The sequence below is a fragment of the Falco biarmicus genome, chromosome 11, assembly GCF_023638135.1.
Source record: "Falco biarmicus isolate bFalBia1 chromosome 11, bFalBia1.pri, whole genome shotgun sequence".
NCBI lineage: Eukaryota > Metazoa > Chordata > Aves > Falconiformes > Falconidae > Falco > Falco biarmicus.
The window spans coordinates 28,578,791-28,591,131 of NC_079298.1; the positions used below are offsets into that span (position 1 = coordinate 28,578,791).

At 45.9% G+C, this 12,341-nt stretch overlaps 1 protein-coding gene across 12 annotated transcripts in view; it reads right to left on the reverse strand.

Annotated features, from left to right (window-relative positions):
- PACS2 (phosphofurin acidic cluster sorting protein 2) overlaps positions 1-12,341 on the reverse strand; it is an 83,476-nt gene that overhangs the window by 25,157 nt on the left and 45,978 nt on the right. For 5 of the 12 annotated variants that reach the window (XM_056355709.1, XM_056355712.1, XM_056355705.1 and 2 more), the window contains 8 exons: positions 10,897-10,987; positions 10,099-10,176; positions 9,238-9,359; positions 8,328-8,463; positions 7,494-7,598; positions 5,914-6,020; positions 5,040-5,194; positions 1,530-1,640 (listed from right to left, as the gene is read on the reverse strand). In XM_056355709.1, the coding sequence (XP_056211684.1) occupies positions 1,530-1,640; positions 5,040-5,194; positions 5,914-6,020; positions 7,494-7,598; positions 8,328-8,463; positions 9,238-9,359; positions 10,099-10,176; positions 10,897-10,987 (905 nt within the window). The remainder of the gene's footprint in view (positions 1-1,529; positions 1,641-5,039; positions 5,195-5,913; positions 6,021-7,493; positions 7,599-8,327; positions 8,464-9,237; positions 9,360-10,098; positions 10,177-10,896; positions 10,988-12,341) is intronic. The other 7 variants (XM_056355717.1, XM_056355714.1, XM_056355708.1 and 4 more) reach the window with 3 other exon arrangements.

A 12,341-nucleotide genomic window follows, 5' to 3' on the forward strand; every position in this document is an offset into this window, starting at 1 on the left:
GAGACTGTGTTTGATTCAAGTTGACAGGAAGACATTTCCTAAATGCCTTCCATTTTTCTTTGGTTTCAAGCAAAGAGCCTCAACTGTGACATCAAGGGACCACAAGTGACCTTCACCAGGCTCTTCCATACCTTAACAGCATTTTAACCGAGACTCTTTGAATCAGAACAGTGAACTGTGAAGAGCTATGATTCTTTGCCAGATCTTCTTATGCCATCATGGGTTTTCTGTGCAGTTCTCACTGCAGATGAAAATGGAGAATTCTACAAGATCTGGACTGCACAAAAATGAGGCTGCATTTATTTGCCTGCATGCTATAAGAAAACAAGGGCTGCAGTGTACAGCCAACTAAAGAACAGATACGGCTCTTGAGCTGGATTTTGATAGTTAATGAAGTATTCCCAACCCAGCCACAAAAAAATCAGGTCTGTATTGACATTTGTCTGCATTTTCAAGAGCAGGAAAGAATTAAAAGAAACCAGTTTCAGACACCTGTTCTTCCACGGTCTTAGAATCAAGGAAAAACGTAGGCTGGGTGGCACACTAGGAGATCTCCAGTGCAGCCTCCTGCTCCCAGTAGGGCTAACTTCACCTTCAGAACAGGCTGCCCAGGGTCTTGTCCAGCCAAGTCCTCACCTGCTGGAAAAGGCTCTGAAAAATCACCTGTGAAGAGGTGTCTCTCTCCTCCTCTCATGGCTAGAGGGCTTCCACGAGCATCCTGGCAGACCTCAGGCACTCTGCAATTCCAACAGGAGAACCACACTGCAACCTCCCCATGCACACAGTGCTCTGAAACCACCAAAACTTCTCCCTTCTAGTGAAATTTCTGTACGAGATACGCTGCCATGAAAGAATCCCTTCTTGGTCAAGTCTCAAGCTTCCACGTAGCCCTAAACGTCAAATGCAAATCCTCCTTTCTCCTGTTTCTTTCCGTTCTTGAAGGAACGGATGGAAAAGTGGTAAGCATTAATATTTTAAGCAAATTAGTACTTTAACACACGGTAAGGCTTTATCCTGACCTAGAACAGGCTCAGATCAGAGTAGGAACTTGTTGATCTGACCTAGGGCAGCTCCCATTTGTTACAACACTGGTGAAGAACAAAACTCTTTTTAAATAAGAAAGATCCTGCCAGCAGACTTGAGAAACGTCAAGGTCATTCTCACGCGTAACTGACAGAAGTTCATTTCCAGTTTTCCACATCTTTGAGGCTGGACAGATTCTGAAGGGCCAAAGAAAGCAATATACTGAACTTGGTAGCGAGACCTCCACATCAAAGAACAGAGCTGAGAGCTAGGTAAAAACAGCGTGACTCTGAGGCAGCTAGCACCTCTGGGAGCCAACAACTGTTTGCAAACCACCATGTGGAGGACATACAAAGGTCAGCATCTGAAAAGGGAATGCGGTGGAGCAAGGAGAAAAGAGGAAAAAAAAACATTTGTCTGCTTCCTCTTGTATTTACTTGACCTTTGCTAAAATTACTCATTCAAGCCTTTCATCCCACACAGGCCAGACAGACACATGGTCTTACCAGTGGTCTGTGCTTCAAGTTTGTTGAACAGATCTCTCCAGGCTAGATCTTGGAAGAAGTTGTTGTATCTATAATCTACAGACCCCAGATACTTGGCCACTGGATGAGAGCCTAAGAAAAAGGAAAACATGAGAGTAGTTCTTCCCAGCACTGAACACAAGTGTGTTTTTTATCGGTGAGAAATTAAATTCCAAAATCAAAACTACACTAGACATCCCACAAATAAATTTCTTCAATTAAACCCAAGTAATTTAGTCCATCTTACCTCTACAAGAGCACGCAAAAAGACTTCCCAGCAGAGAGACTACTTCAACACCACTGCTATCTTTCAGTGACACCTCCCCCTTTCCCCAGCCAACTTAAATTTTAAAAAGCCAAAGAAAACAGGACTGGGAAACTGCTGAGGAAAGAAATTATTTGGAAGACACAGAGGCCCTATGGCTCCCCACTTCAGCCTCTCAGTTTTGCAAACTGCGTCCCCAGCAGCCTTTCCTGCCCACAGGCTGCAGCGCGCACACCACGGCCAGGTCACCTCTGCCAAGAGGAGTCGGGCCCCCTCCTCCAAACACCAGTCACACACCACAGCTGCTTCGCAATAGTAAGAAGAGGCAATTGTCCCCAGCCAGGGAAAACAACCCAGGCAGGCTTGTTTAACCGGTGGAGAAGGGCTACAACAAGTTCAATAAATAGGCTGTAACTAAAGACAGAAGGCAGAGTCCAAGGATTACCGTCCCCACTGAATGTTGGCATATGCGTCAGGTCCCTGCTTGCTCTAGCTATGCCTTATGGCTGCTCTGTGAGCAGGGACAGACCTCTTTGCAGAAAGTTTGTGTCTCCTGCCTCCAGCTTGCAGCCCTGGATGGAGACTTGACTTCATACTTAGACTGAACAGAAGAGCATTTAAGTGACAAACTCTGCCCTGGGAGGTGGCAAAAATTTGCTACCTTCATTTTAGGCCACATGTGTCCCCAACCAGACAATCTGCTCTTGCAACTACCTCTCCAGTTTTTCTACACAGGAGAAAAGGTATGCCAGGATTGCACTTTCCAGCCACCATATTTCAGCCATACTCTGCAGGAGTCCTGTAACATTTACCGTCAGCCATGAAGTAGTCCCAGAGTTCCTCCTAATCATCTTCTTTTCATCCTTCCTGCATACCAAATTCTCACATCAAGCCACACTTCCAGAGATTGCATCAGCTGGTAACTGGTAATGTGACAATTCCTTCCAAAAAGACCTCAGTTGCTTAACTATACTCACTATCCTCCAGTAAAGCTCATGGTGGAAAACCTCCCAGTGTCTTTTCTCAGTCCTCCAAACCAGTGCTGGTTTCCAGATTTCCAGGAAAGGTTCAAGCAGAAGGTCTCTCTGAGCTCCCCTCATCGCCATTAGAGACTGGAGCCTAAGTTCCTCCTGGACCCTCCTGATCATGGCTACTTTCAAACCCATCATTTCTTTTGCAGTGGAGTTTTCAACAGTGCACGCGGAACAGCTCTGCACCGTGCACTGGAGAAGCTTTCCCACATTCTGGGCAAACATATCACACACGGTATACGTAGTTGGAAACAAGTGCTAAATACGAGCACTCCCAAGAAGCTCTATCCATGGGAGCTAAATAAAATGCTAAAAAACCCCAAACAGCCAAAATAACCCCCAACCTTATTTTCTATGTTATTTACCCCTTTTCGGTTGTTTAATACACTGGTTTGGCCATCAGAGGAGTCTTTCAGCCATAGAATTAGAGGCACGAAGCAGGACCGAACCTCCCAGTACAGGTGCTTACAGACACTCAGCATTCCTCATCGTTAACAGACCACTGTAGGCTGACTCTTCTGTCACTGCAGCGTGCAGTTGTGGACTAACAAGGTAAAGCACTTTTGAAAAAACTCCACCATTCCCATTTCAAAGGTGCTGCTAACAGCAGAAAGTCTTTTTCCTTTAAGACGTTTACGGCATGGTCACTATTTTGTCTTGGGTGCTTTTTCAATTGTCAGAAAAGAGAGATTGCTCCTTGGTCACTTTAATGAACTGCCAGAAAGCTGGCCAGAAATAAGCACTTGATCTGATCAGGAAATACTGCAGCCTTCTATGGGAAAGGCCCTGTTAGAGAAGTTTCTATATTTAAAGTACATTTGAAAAGCATTCACAGTTCTGAACCAGGTCCATTATCAAAGTGCTTTGTTCTTTCTTTTTATTTTTAATTACAAAAGAAAGTTTTAAGATTGAAAAAACAACCCAAACCACACTAGCTCAATCTTGTGTTGCACTTTCAAAGAGAGAATATTTTCAGACAATTAAAGACTGCAGGACAGAAAACTCTTCTGAGGCTGAGAGACAATCAGCATGTGAGGACCAAAGTCCTCAGTCACACAGGCTCTCATTCAAAGCGCATTTAACCCTGCAGAAATATTTCTTTTTGTTTTTACCCCCTAAAGGGCGCTCTCTCCTCTTCCTGCCAACCACTTTGGAAACAAAATGCCTCCCCCTTACAGAAGGATCCAGCTCTCTTCCTCTGCCTTTTTCATTTGACTTCTGCAAATCGCACCGCTGAATTGACAGCCTAACCCCCTACTGTTCATGGTGCCAGGCAGCAGCTTCTGACCCCTACAGCAACTGCCATCAGCTGGTCCCAAAACCTAGAAGACCAGAAAAATACAGAGAAAAAGTGTTTTTCAAATTTTTGGTTGCCTACACCACTTAAGTGCCCTGTTCACACAATCCAAGCCTCCAAACTAGACCAGCTTCTGGCATCACACCCTTGGAACACCAACGTTGCCCAGATGCCCCTGCCCACAAGCATCAGTGACCAGCTGGCTTCCCAAGGCCTCACTGCTACGACATTCCTCACATTTCTGACTACGAGATCCCTAACATTATTATCAGTTGTCTCTACTCAACACAAGTGATCCAAGCTGGATAACTTTCCAGCCAGGCAGGCTTGTTGAGCTGCTGGAAGGGCAGAAAAAGTGCTGGAAAACTGAGGGAAAAACCCAAGAACAGCACAGAGGAAAGGTCAAAAGATACACGTAATTTGAATAATTTGGACTCTCAGCAGTTTCAGAGCCTTTAAAAATTTTTTTTCAACCCTCCCTCCTCCATAAACATTTTTTGTATCAGCCTCAGGGAGGCCAGAACAGTCACTGCTTTGGGAAACACAGTGCCCAATGAATTCAAGATTTCAGCCAGAGAAAAGGCTTCTAGAACATTATTCTATGTATTCAATGTACCATGATAAAAGGATACATAAGAGCCGCCCCATGTGGGGAGGAAGTACTCAACCTCTTCCTTCAAATGAAAGGTTTACAAGCAGACTCTGGCATCAGGAACGTAAAGATGAAATTCACTCACGCAAGAGCAGTAACACAAGCATTACACAACACTAACAGCATGACATTTGCCTCATTTAACAGCCATATACCTAGCCGAAGCTTTCAGGAAGGCTGCTCCTGAGGGAACACATCACATTTAATCCATTCATCTTTCTATGAAGAAAAATAGTTCCTTATTTACCTAGAGGGATGATCAAAAATCTCATGTAGCCGAGCCAGTCTGGGGTTTTGTGAGACAGCTGCTCTACAAAGAGCCTCAATACAGCGCTGAGGTAATTCTGGGCTCCAGCCACTGCGATTTTAATTGGGTTTGGAGGCTGTGAATTGCAGTTACAGCTAAACAGAAAAAGAGGAAACATTCGTAACTGTGCTTCCAACCAGGTATTTCAGAATAAGTTAAGAAAACCCACTTGGATAACAACAACCACAGCAGAAGAGAGCTTGTTCAACACACGAGGCAACATCACAATAATTAGCAGCAGCTTGAAACATTATTAATAGAATGCAACATTGTTCAGTACTTTCTAAATTGGTCTCCTTGGTCCTTGTTTCACACATTTTGATAATCTAAAGGGCTAGAATCAACTCTCTGGATTAGGATGTACCTATTGCAACTAACTGCTGTGTCAGAGAACATACTCGGGTACACACGGCCCTCAGCAGGTATCTAGGGAATGCCCTGAGGAATTAATCGGGGTGGGGGGTGGGGGGTGGTGTACGCACCAAAAACTTGCCTATTAGCTTCGTATGTTTTACTGGTTATTAGATCTGACTTATGAGGTAGCCTCCAAAGCACAATCTTTTAAAATCACTCTTGTCGATGAAAGGAGACTTGTACCACAACACACGGCAGAACAGCAACAACTCTGCAGGGCTGGCGAGTGCTGAAGAGCCACACAACTCTGACTTCAGGAGAGTACATTGGGGAGAAGTATTGGAAGCGAGAAGTATTTCTCAGCTATTGGATGGAAAACTCCCTGGGCACTGGGGCACAGGAGTTTAGAGGCTTTTAGAGCTGAGACTCAACAAACAACACAAGCAAGGCGAGAACTTACTATCTCTGTATCCTGGAGACAATAGTGCTGAAAGCTGCCTGAATATCAGCTGAGGAGCATGTGCAGACCACTGGCAAGGTATGCTTTTGCAAGACATCTGATAGGTACTGAGGAGAGAATAGAACATTTTATAGTCCTTTTTTTGGTACAGTTTGTCATAAGAAGAAAATCTTCCTCCCCCAGCCTCCTAGGTATTCTCACACCCAAGCATAGGCACTCTCCCCATATGCAATTTGTAAGTGATACTGCTAATTCTCAAATATCTCATCCTTGTGCATCAGCCAAAGGAAAGCTCTTCCCCTAGAAAAATGGAAATGTTGCACCTTTGCAACACACACCAACACTATATCCAAAACATGCTGACAACTCTAGAACAGTAGGGGGTTTATGGCTGCAGAAAGCAGGGCAGCAGCAGGCCACTCACCTAGCAGACAACACCGGGTGTAAGAACAAATGCTGTCTACTTGCCAGCTTCTGGAACTGCAATTGCATTTCTCTCTGATTTCAGGACTTAAACGCAGTGTTCTACCAACCCTCAAGCTCTGAAAAAGGGAAGGGTGCTACCAACACACATGTTCCTCATAAGAGACTGTTTCCCCTCCATGCAGCTAACAAGAAATGAGTGAACAGAACACCCCAGGTACAGGTGGACACTTTCAAATTCTGCACTGCTAATCTATACATCCCAGCCAACGCTTCATGTCCTCTGATACTGCAGGCACAAGCTGCTAAAACTACTGGAAGATGACCTACAATGCTTTCTGTCCATCTCTAGAAGGCATTTTTTTCATCTTCAAGTAAAGAGAAACCAGAACCAGCTGGTATTTTTGCACTCTCAGATATCAAGACCCTAGTTCTTCCAGAAGCAGAAAGCCAAACCAGACAATGTAGCTCCATGAGCCTGGCACAAGTTCTACAGGCAACAGTCACCCAGTACAAATTTATTGGTCCTCTTCCACACGTACTTTGCTGCTTTCTCAGACCAAGGTTCCAAAGTGAACAACATTTTTTCCAAGCCATAACAAACCACCCCATGTTGCCAGCATAAGAAAGCACTGCTCAGGGTTCTTCTTAACACAGCCCTCACTCAGAACAGATGGGGTGACATACCTGCAGTCAGGAATCACAAGTGTGTCTGCAAGACAACAGAACTGACCTGAAATATGTTCTCCTGTGTTCACCACCTGTGCCTAGAAATCTCAGCCTAAACCACAGGTCAGTCCTCCCTACTTCCTTTGTCCCAGTCTACCACAGTTGAGAAGTAGGCTCTTCAATGCAAGGGTCTAGCTATTCCCAGCGTGCTAAACAGAAGGAATGGCATTTTGTAGAAGAGAAAAAAACCTCTCTGGAAAGACACAGGCGGCAAAGCTTTACAAGGTCCACAGCATCTCCTCTGGTCAAACGAAATCCAATCTGTAGGCACCGAACACTCAGTATGCTGCCAGCCCCCACGCACCACCACTGCTCTTCCAACCAAGCAGCAGAACCTACTTGGTTAGTGGTAGAGCTCAAGGCCTGTCCATTCCTGAGGAGGAACAGTGAAGGAGAACTGTGCTTCAGGTAACGTCTCCTGCCTTTACCTGGCCTTGCCAGTCAGAAGTATTGACAAGAATAATGTTTTCTGGCAGCTGGTCATCGGAAACCAGGATGTGATTTAGTTGGTCATACACTGTTTTCCTGGGGATCTGGAAATAAAGACACAGAGAAGAGAACAGTAGCAGATGTCAGCTCAAATTGTCACGCCACCAGCTCCAGGTCTCACAATTCATGAGAGCTGGCTGTGCATGGCTGGCCAGTGCTTGGTCACCCCATCAGCAAAGGCACACCAGCAAGCCACGCCGGCTGCTGGGACTGACACTTGTCAGCTTCTTTGATACTGCAGTATTCTGCCGGCTCCTCTATTAAGCTAGCTTGGTTTTGCTGGCCATTACTCCTTCTGCCATGCACTTTCACTTACATCACTTCATACCAACTAAGAGTTGCCCAAGGAATTTTGGGTTCATAGAAGCCAGGCACAATCTCCTTCAAGGAAGGAATTAAGTGAGCCCAGCAGCTAACAAAAGCACGGTACATACACTCTGCGCAAGTCAGTGCCCTTTTGCAATCCCTACTAATTTGCCTTATTTCACACAAGTAATTCCTCAACACATTTCTATTCATTTCTCTCATCAAAACAATCCATTCCAGTGTTTTCAGTTCATGGTGGGCTGACAAAGCAAAAGCTGCCAAAACCCAGCAGACTGGATGGAAGATACAGTATCAGCCAAGACAAAGTCCCTCCCTCCTGAAGCCCCAGGGCCCAGCTCCTTTCCAGCAGGGACAGCACTTGGACCAGAAGGAAAGAGACTGCAGGAGACAGTTGGAGAAAAGGAAAAAACTATGAGTGGCAGCAGAGACAGCAAGCTTTTTCACACCTGTAAGTGGTGTCGGGTGTCTGGAGAGCGTTCATTGTCCAGACTGTTCGCTCTCTCGTTCTGTGGTCTCACTGGCTGCCTCTCCTTCAGAGATGTGCTCCTTCCCCGACGTCCCGTCTGCTTCCCTTCAGACCTGCTAGAGAAATGTGCTTGCATTCCAGAGCTGCCTCATACCCGAGTGAGATACATCCCTCAAATCCCAGATCACCAAGTCTGGCAAACTCAACAATGTGAGTGGATGCACTGAGGAATCACGCACGTAGATCTGAGCTAGCTTGAGACCTGCTAATTCTGCTTCTGATAGCGCAAAGCACGTGACTCGGCTACACAGCATGTTCCCAGCACTCCCAGGCAGACTTCCACAACCCATGCTAAGACCCACACCACCACCCTGCTGTGGCTACACCAGCATAATAGGATCCAGCCGTACGCACTGCAGTCACACACCCAAAAGCAGCACAGGAATACCTGTTCAAAAAGAACACCTACTTTCTTGCAAATGACCAGAGAAACTCTGTGGTGGGGTTGCTGAAGCCCACGTTCACTACTCTATCTGGGAAGGTTTAACAGGACATGTTAGTCTTGACAACCACCTTTAAGGCTAAAATCTGCATCAGATGTTGACATAGCAACAGTATCTTTGAGCAAGCAGCTCCAGAGTTTTATAAAAACCTCCTTGGACACGGAATGGGTACAGCACAAGAGACAAGAGCAACCTCAGAGCAATGCTGCCCTTCAGGGTTCTGAGCATTCATCTATCAAATGCTCAAGACCCATCTCTTAAGTGCCTGAAAGCAACAATGGTGTCCTTGCAGTCAATGGCTTAAGGCCACCCAGAACAAATGCTAACAAGCTGTCCAGACTTCCCAAGAAGCCCTGCAGCAGGCGCAATGCTGTGTCACCGCCGTACCTGGTGGACGGGATAATGAGGGACTCTGTCTTAGTGATCTTCCCGCTGGGTGGGAGCTTCTCAACAAACACATCTGGTGTGGGAAGTTCAGCTTCCTGGACCTCAGCTTGCTGGTTAGATTCCTGTAAAAACACAAAGAACTGAGTGATCAGGAACAAACCCTTGCCTCTGTCTCACTACCACAAGAGCTGGCAGGAGGCACCCCAGCTTAGCTCTGGCTGGGGCACATTCAACCTGCCTCTTCAACATGCTACCCGCTGCCAGAAGGCAGAAGCCAATACTGGCTATCTGGGGCTCCCTCCCAAGGGAGCTGGAGGTAGGAAAGGTGCTCAGATACACTGTTTGGAACCGGTACTCTCCCAGCTCGAAGCCAGGGACATGCCACCTCCATGCAATGCAGATTAATTCAGCTTACCCAAATGAACTAGTGGAGAGAGAAAGTCATGGGAGAAATGTTACAAACAGCACGGCCCCAGTAGAGCAAGCAACCCAGGACCAGCTTGATTTCTGCCAATTCAACTTGAAGTAATACTTCCGTCTGATAAGATGGAGAATACCTTCCAGGATTGTACACGTGCTCAGCAGCATACTTCGGGCCAGCCTTCCCCAAACCAAGAGAAAGGCTGTTTAACCAGAAGGCCATGTAAAGCATTTTGGTTTCGAAAGGCTGAAAGACAACAACCTTCAACAACTAAGGTCAGGAGGAGAGCTCCGCATCATCTTCACTGCATCTAATGTTATCTACATAAGTTGTGTTGCACGTGCAACTATATGGACGGACAGACACATGCCACAGAATGCAGTTCAAAGTTGACACCCAAACTGTCAGGAGAAATATTAACAAGTGTGCTTTCAACTTACATAAGAGACAGTGTCAGAAATACTGTCGCCTGCATGTTTGGTTCCAAGACTCTTTGTCTTTTCAGGCACTTCTACCTGCTTGAGAGGAAAAAAGTCATTAGCAGCTGTGGCACCAGCACAGTTTTCAGCCACACTCTGGATGAAGCTGTTGGAAAGACACACTTCTCCATTCAAACATTGCACAGCTCTGCAGGATGGCCAGGAGCGCTTCCTGCCCACACCAGGACCCAGGGCATTAGTGTGGGATGAAACAAAGCAGTAGGTGATGCACAACACACGGTAGAGACAAGGAAGCGCCCCGGAATCGGACTGGTATCCTATGCGCCTAATATGCCCATCCATGAGGGGATGGAAAAAGGGGTGAGCTGCTCCTCAGTGTTCACTCCCAGCCACCATGGAAAGTATCCCAACAACAGTAAGCTTCTTCCCAAACAGTGTCAAGGAACCCTAAAATTCCCAGGCAACATCTCCCACCCTGGCAGTCATTTCAAGTATACGGGAAACTGGAGCTAGTCGTACCATTAGCAAGTATTCAATATATAACTGAAAGATGTTCCCTTAATATGCTTTTCCCTTTTGCTTTAGAAAAACCCAAAACACCACCAGTGCCCCCCCATCCCCAAAAAACCTCCACAGAACACCACAACAAATATGTTTTCATAGCAGAAAATTTGTATCTCTGCATTCAATTCTTTGGAGGAGATCAGAAAGGGTGCTTTCATTTAGATATACAAATAGAGACGGTGCAGGTCTGCTATATTGCCTGCAGATAGATGACCTTCTAGAAACATGACTTACAGGGCTTGACGGCTCTCTCTGGCTCCTGATGCTGTGGATGCTACCAATTTCCGTCTGAGAGCTGGAGTGTGACAGTCCTTCAAAATAAGGTCTGAATAAGGAAAGCAAAACCGGTTTCTTACTATCAAAAACACTAACAGAGGAAGTCCACCACATTCACACCAAAGCAACATGACTGTTCCCAGGGCGCCTTACTGCTCCCCAATGGTGCCAGTAAAATTTATAGGCCACTTTTGAAAGGAGTGGGGAGGTGTCCAAGACAGCAAGAAAAGCCAAAAATTCCAAGGACCTCTGTGTAGCCCTGACGCTGACTGACTGACCGACCTCTAATCTAATGGATCCAACATGTCACTTGTCACGCAGCAGACCATATTTATAAAGTTCTTACTAGGAATGCTTGCATGCTCTCACACTACACACCAAACAGACTCTTGTTTCCATAAAATCCAGGGTTGGCACGTGGCTGCAGCATTTTCCCACAGCAGAACAGAATGCACATTCAACCCACACAAGCAGTTGTGTACTCACCACCCCAAGCACCAGGTGTAAAGTTTCACACTGCAATTCTTGTTTCAGCTTTGCAAATGCTGACTGAACTACATGCCATTCCAGACAGGGTCTAGCTCTTGACTGAAATACAGCAAGCAGAGTTACTGCCCTCCACGGATACTCTGCCTCTGTGGGTAAAGTGACTCTTGGTGTTAATATGCATTTTATTTCCAGCTTGCATCTGGATTTGGCTGCCAGCCCTAGGATCCAATTACACATCTGCTCAACAAGATAAGGTAGCGCATAATATCAGATTACGCTTCCACATAAAAAGGCAGCTCATCACATTACGCTACAAGGCTCAATTACAATTTAAGGAACTGATTTATTTTTTGTTGTTGTTGCAGGAAAAACCTGCAAGATACAAACACGAGAACTGGACGCAGCAAACCACAAAGTGTCTCCCCAGGACCAGACACTTACTCCAGCAATAGGTTCTTACTCCAGCAATGACATATCCCAGAACAGTTAGCTTGCTGGCTCCAGGGAACAGGGCATGAGCTCTCTGTGCATACAGTACCACATTTTGGCTTGCTTCATTCAAAGCAGCTGCTCACCACAACACATCTACTTTCAAATCCCTTCAAGGTAAGGGCTACCAACTAGCAATATACTGGGTCAAGCTCCAAATGCCTTTATAAGCCACCAGCCCCATCACTTACCACTGCTGTTGCAGTTCATCCTTGACATCTGCTGGCTCACTGATAGGGAACAAGTCACTCCAGACTCAGAATCTATTCTTGGTCCAACTAGGTTATTCCACATTAATTAGGGTATTATGACACCTGGTAATTAGCTGGCATTTAGCAGATCCTGTACTGACCAACTGCAGTAGCAGGCTTTGCTTGTTTCAGAGCCATCACAACACTGAAGGCCTGAGCATGCAATTACATGCC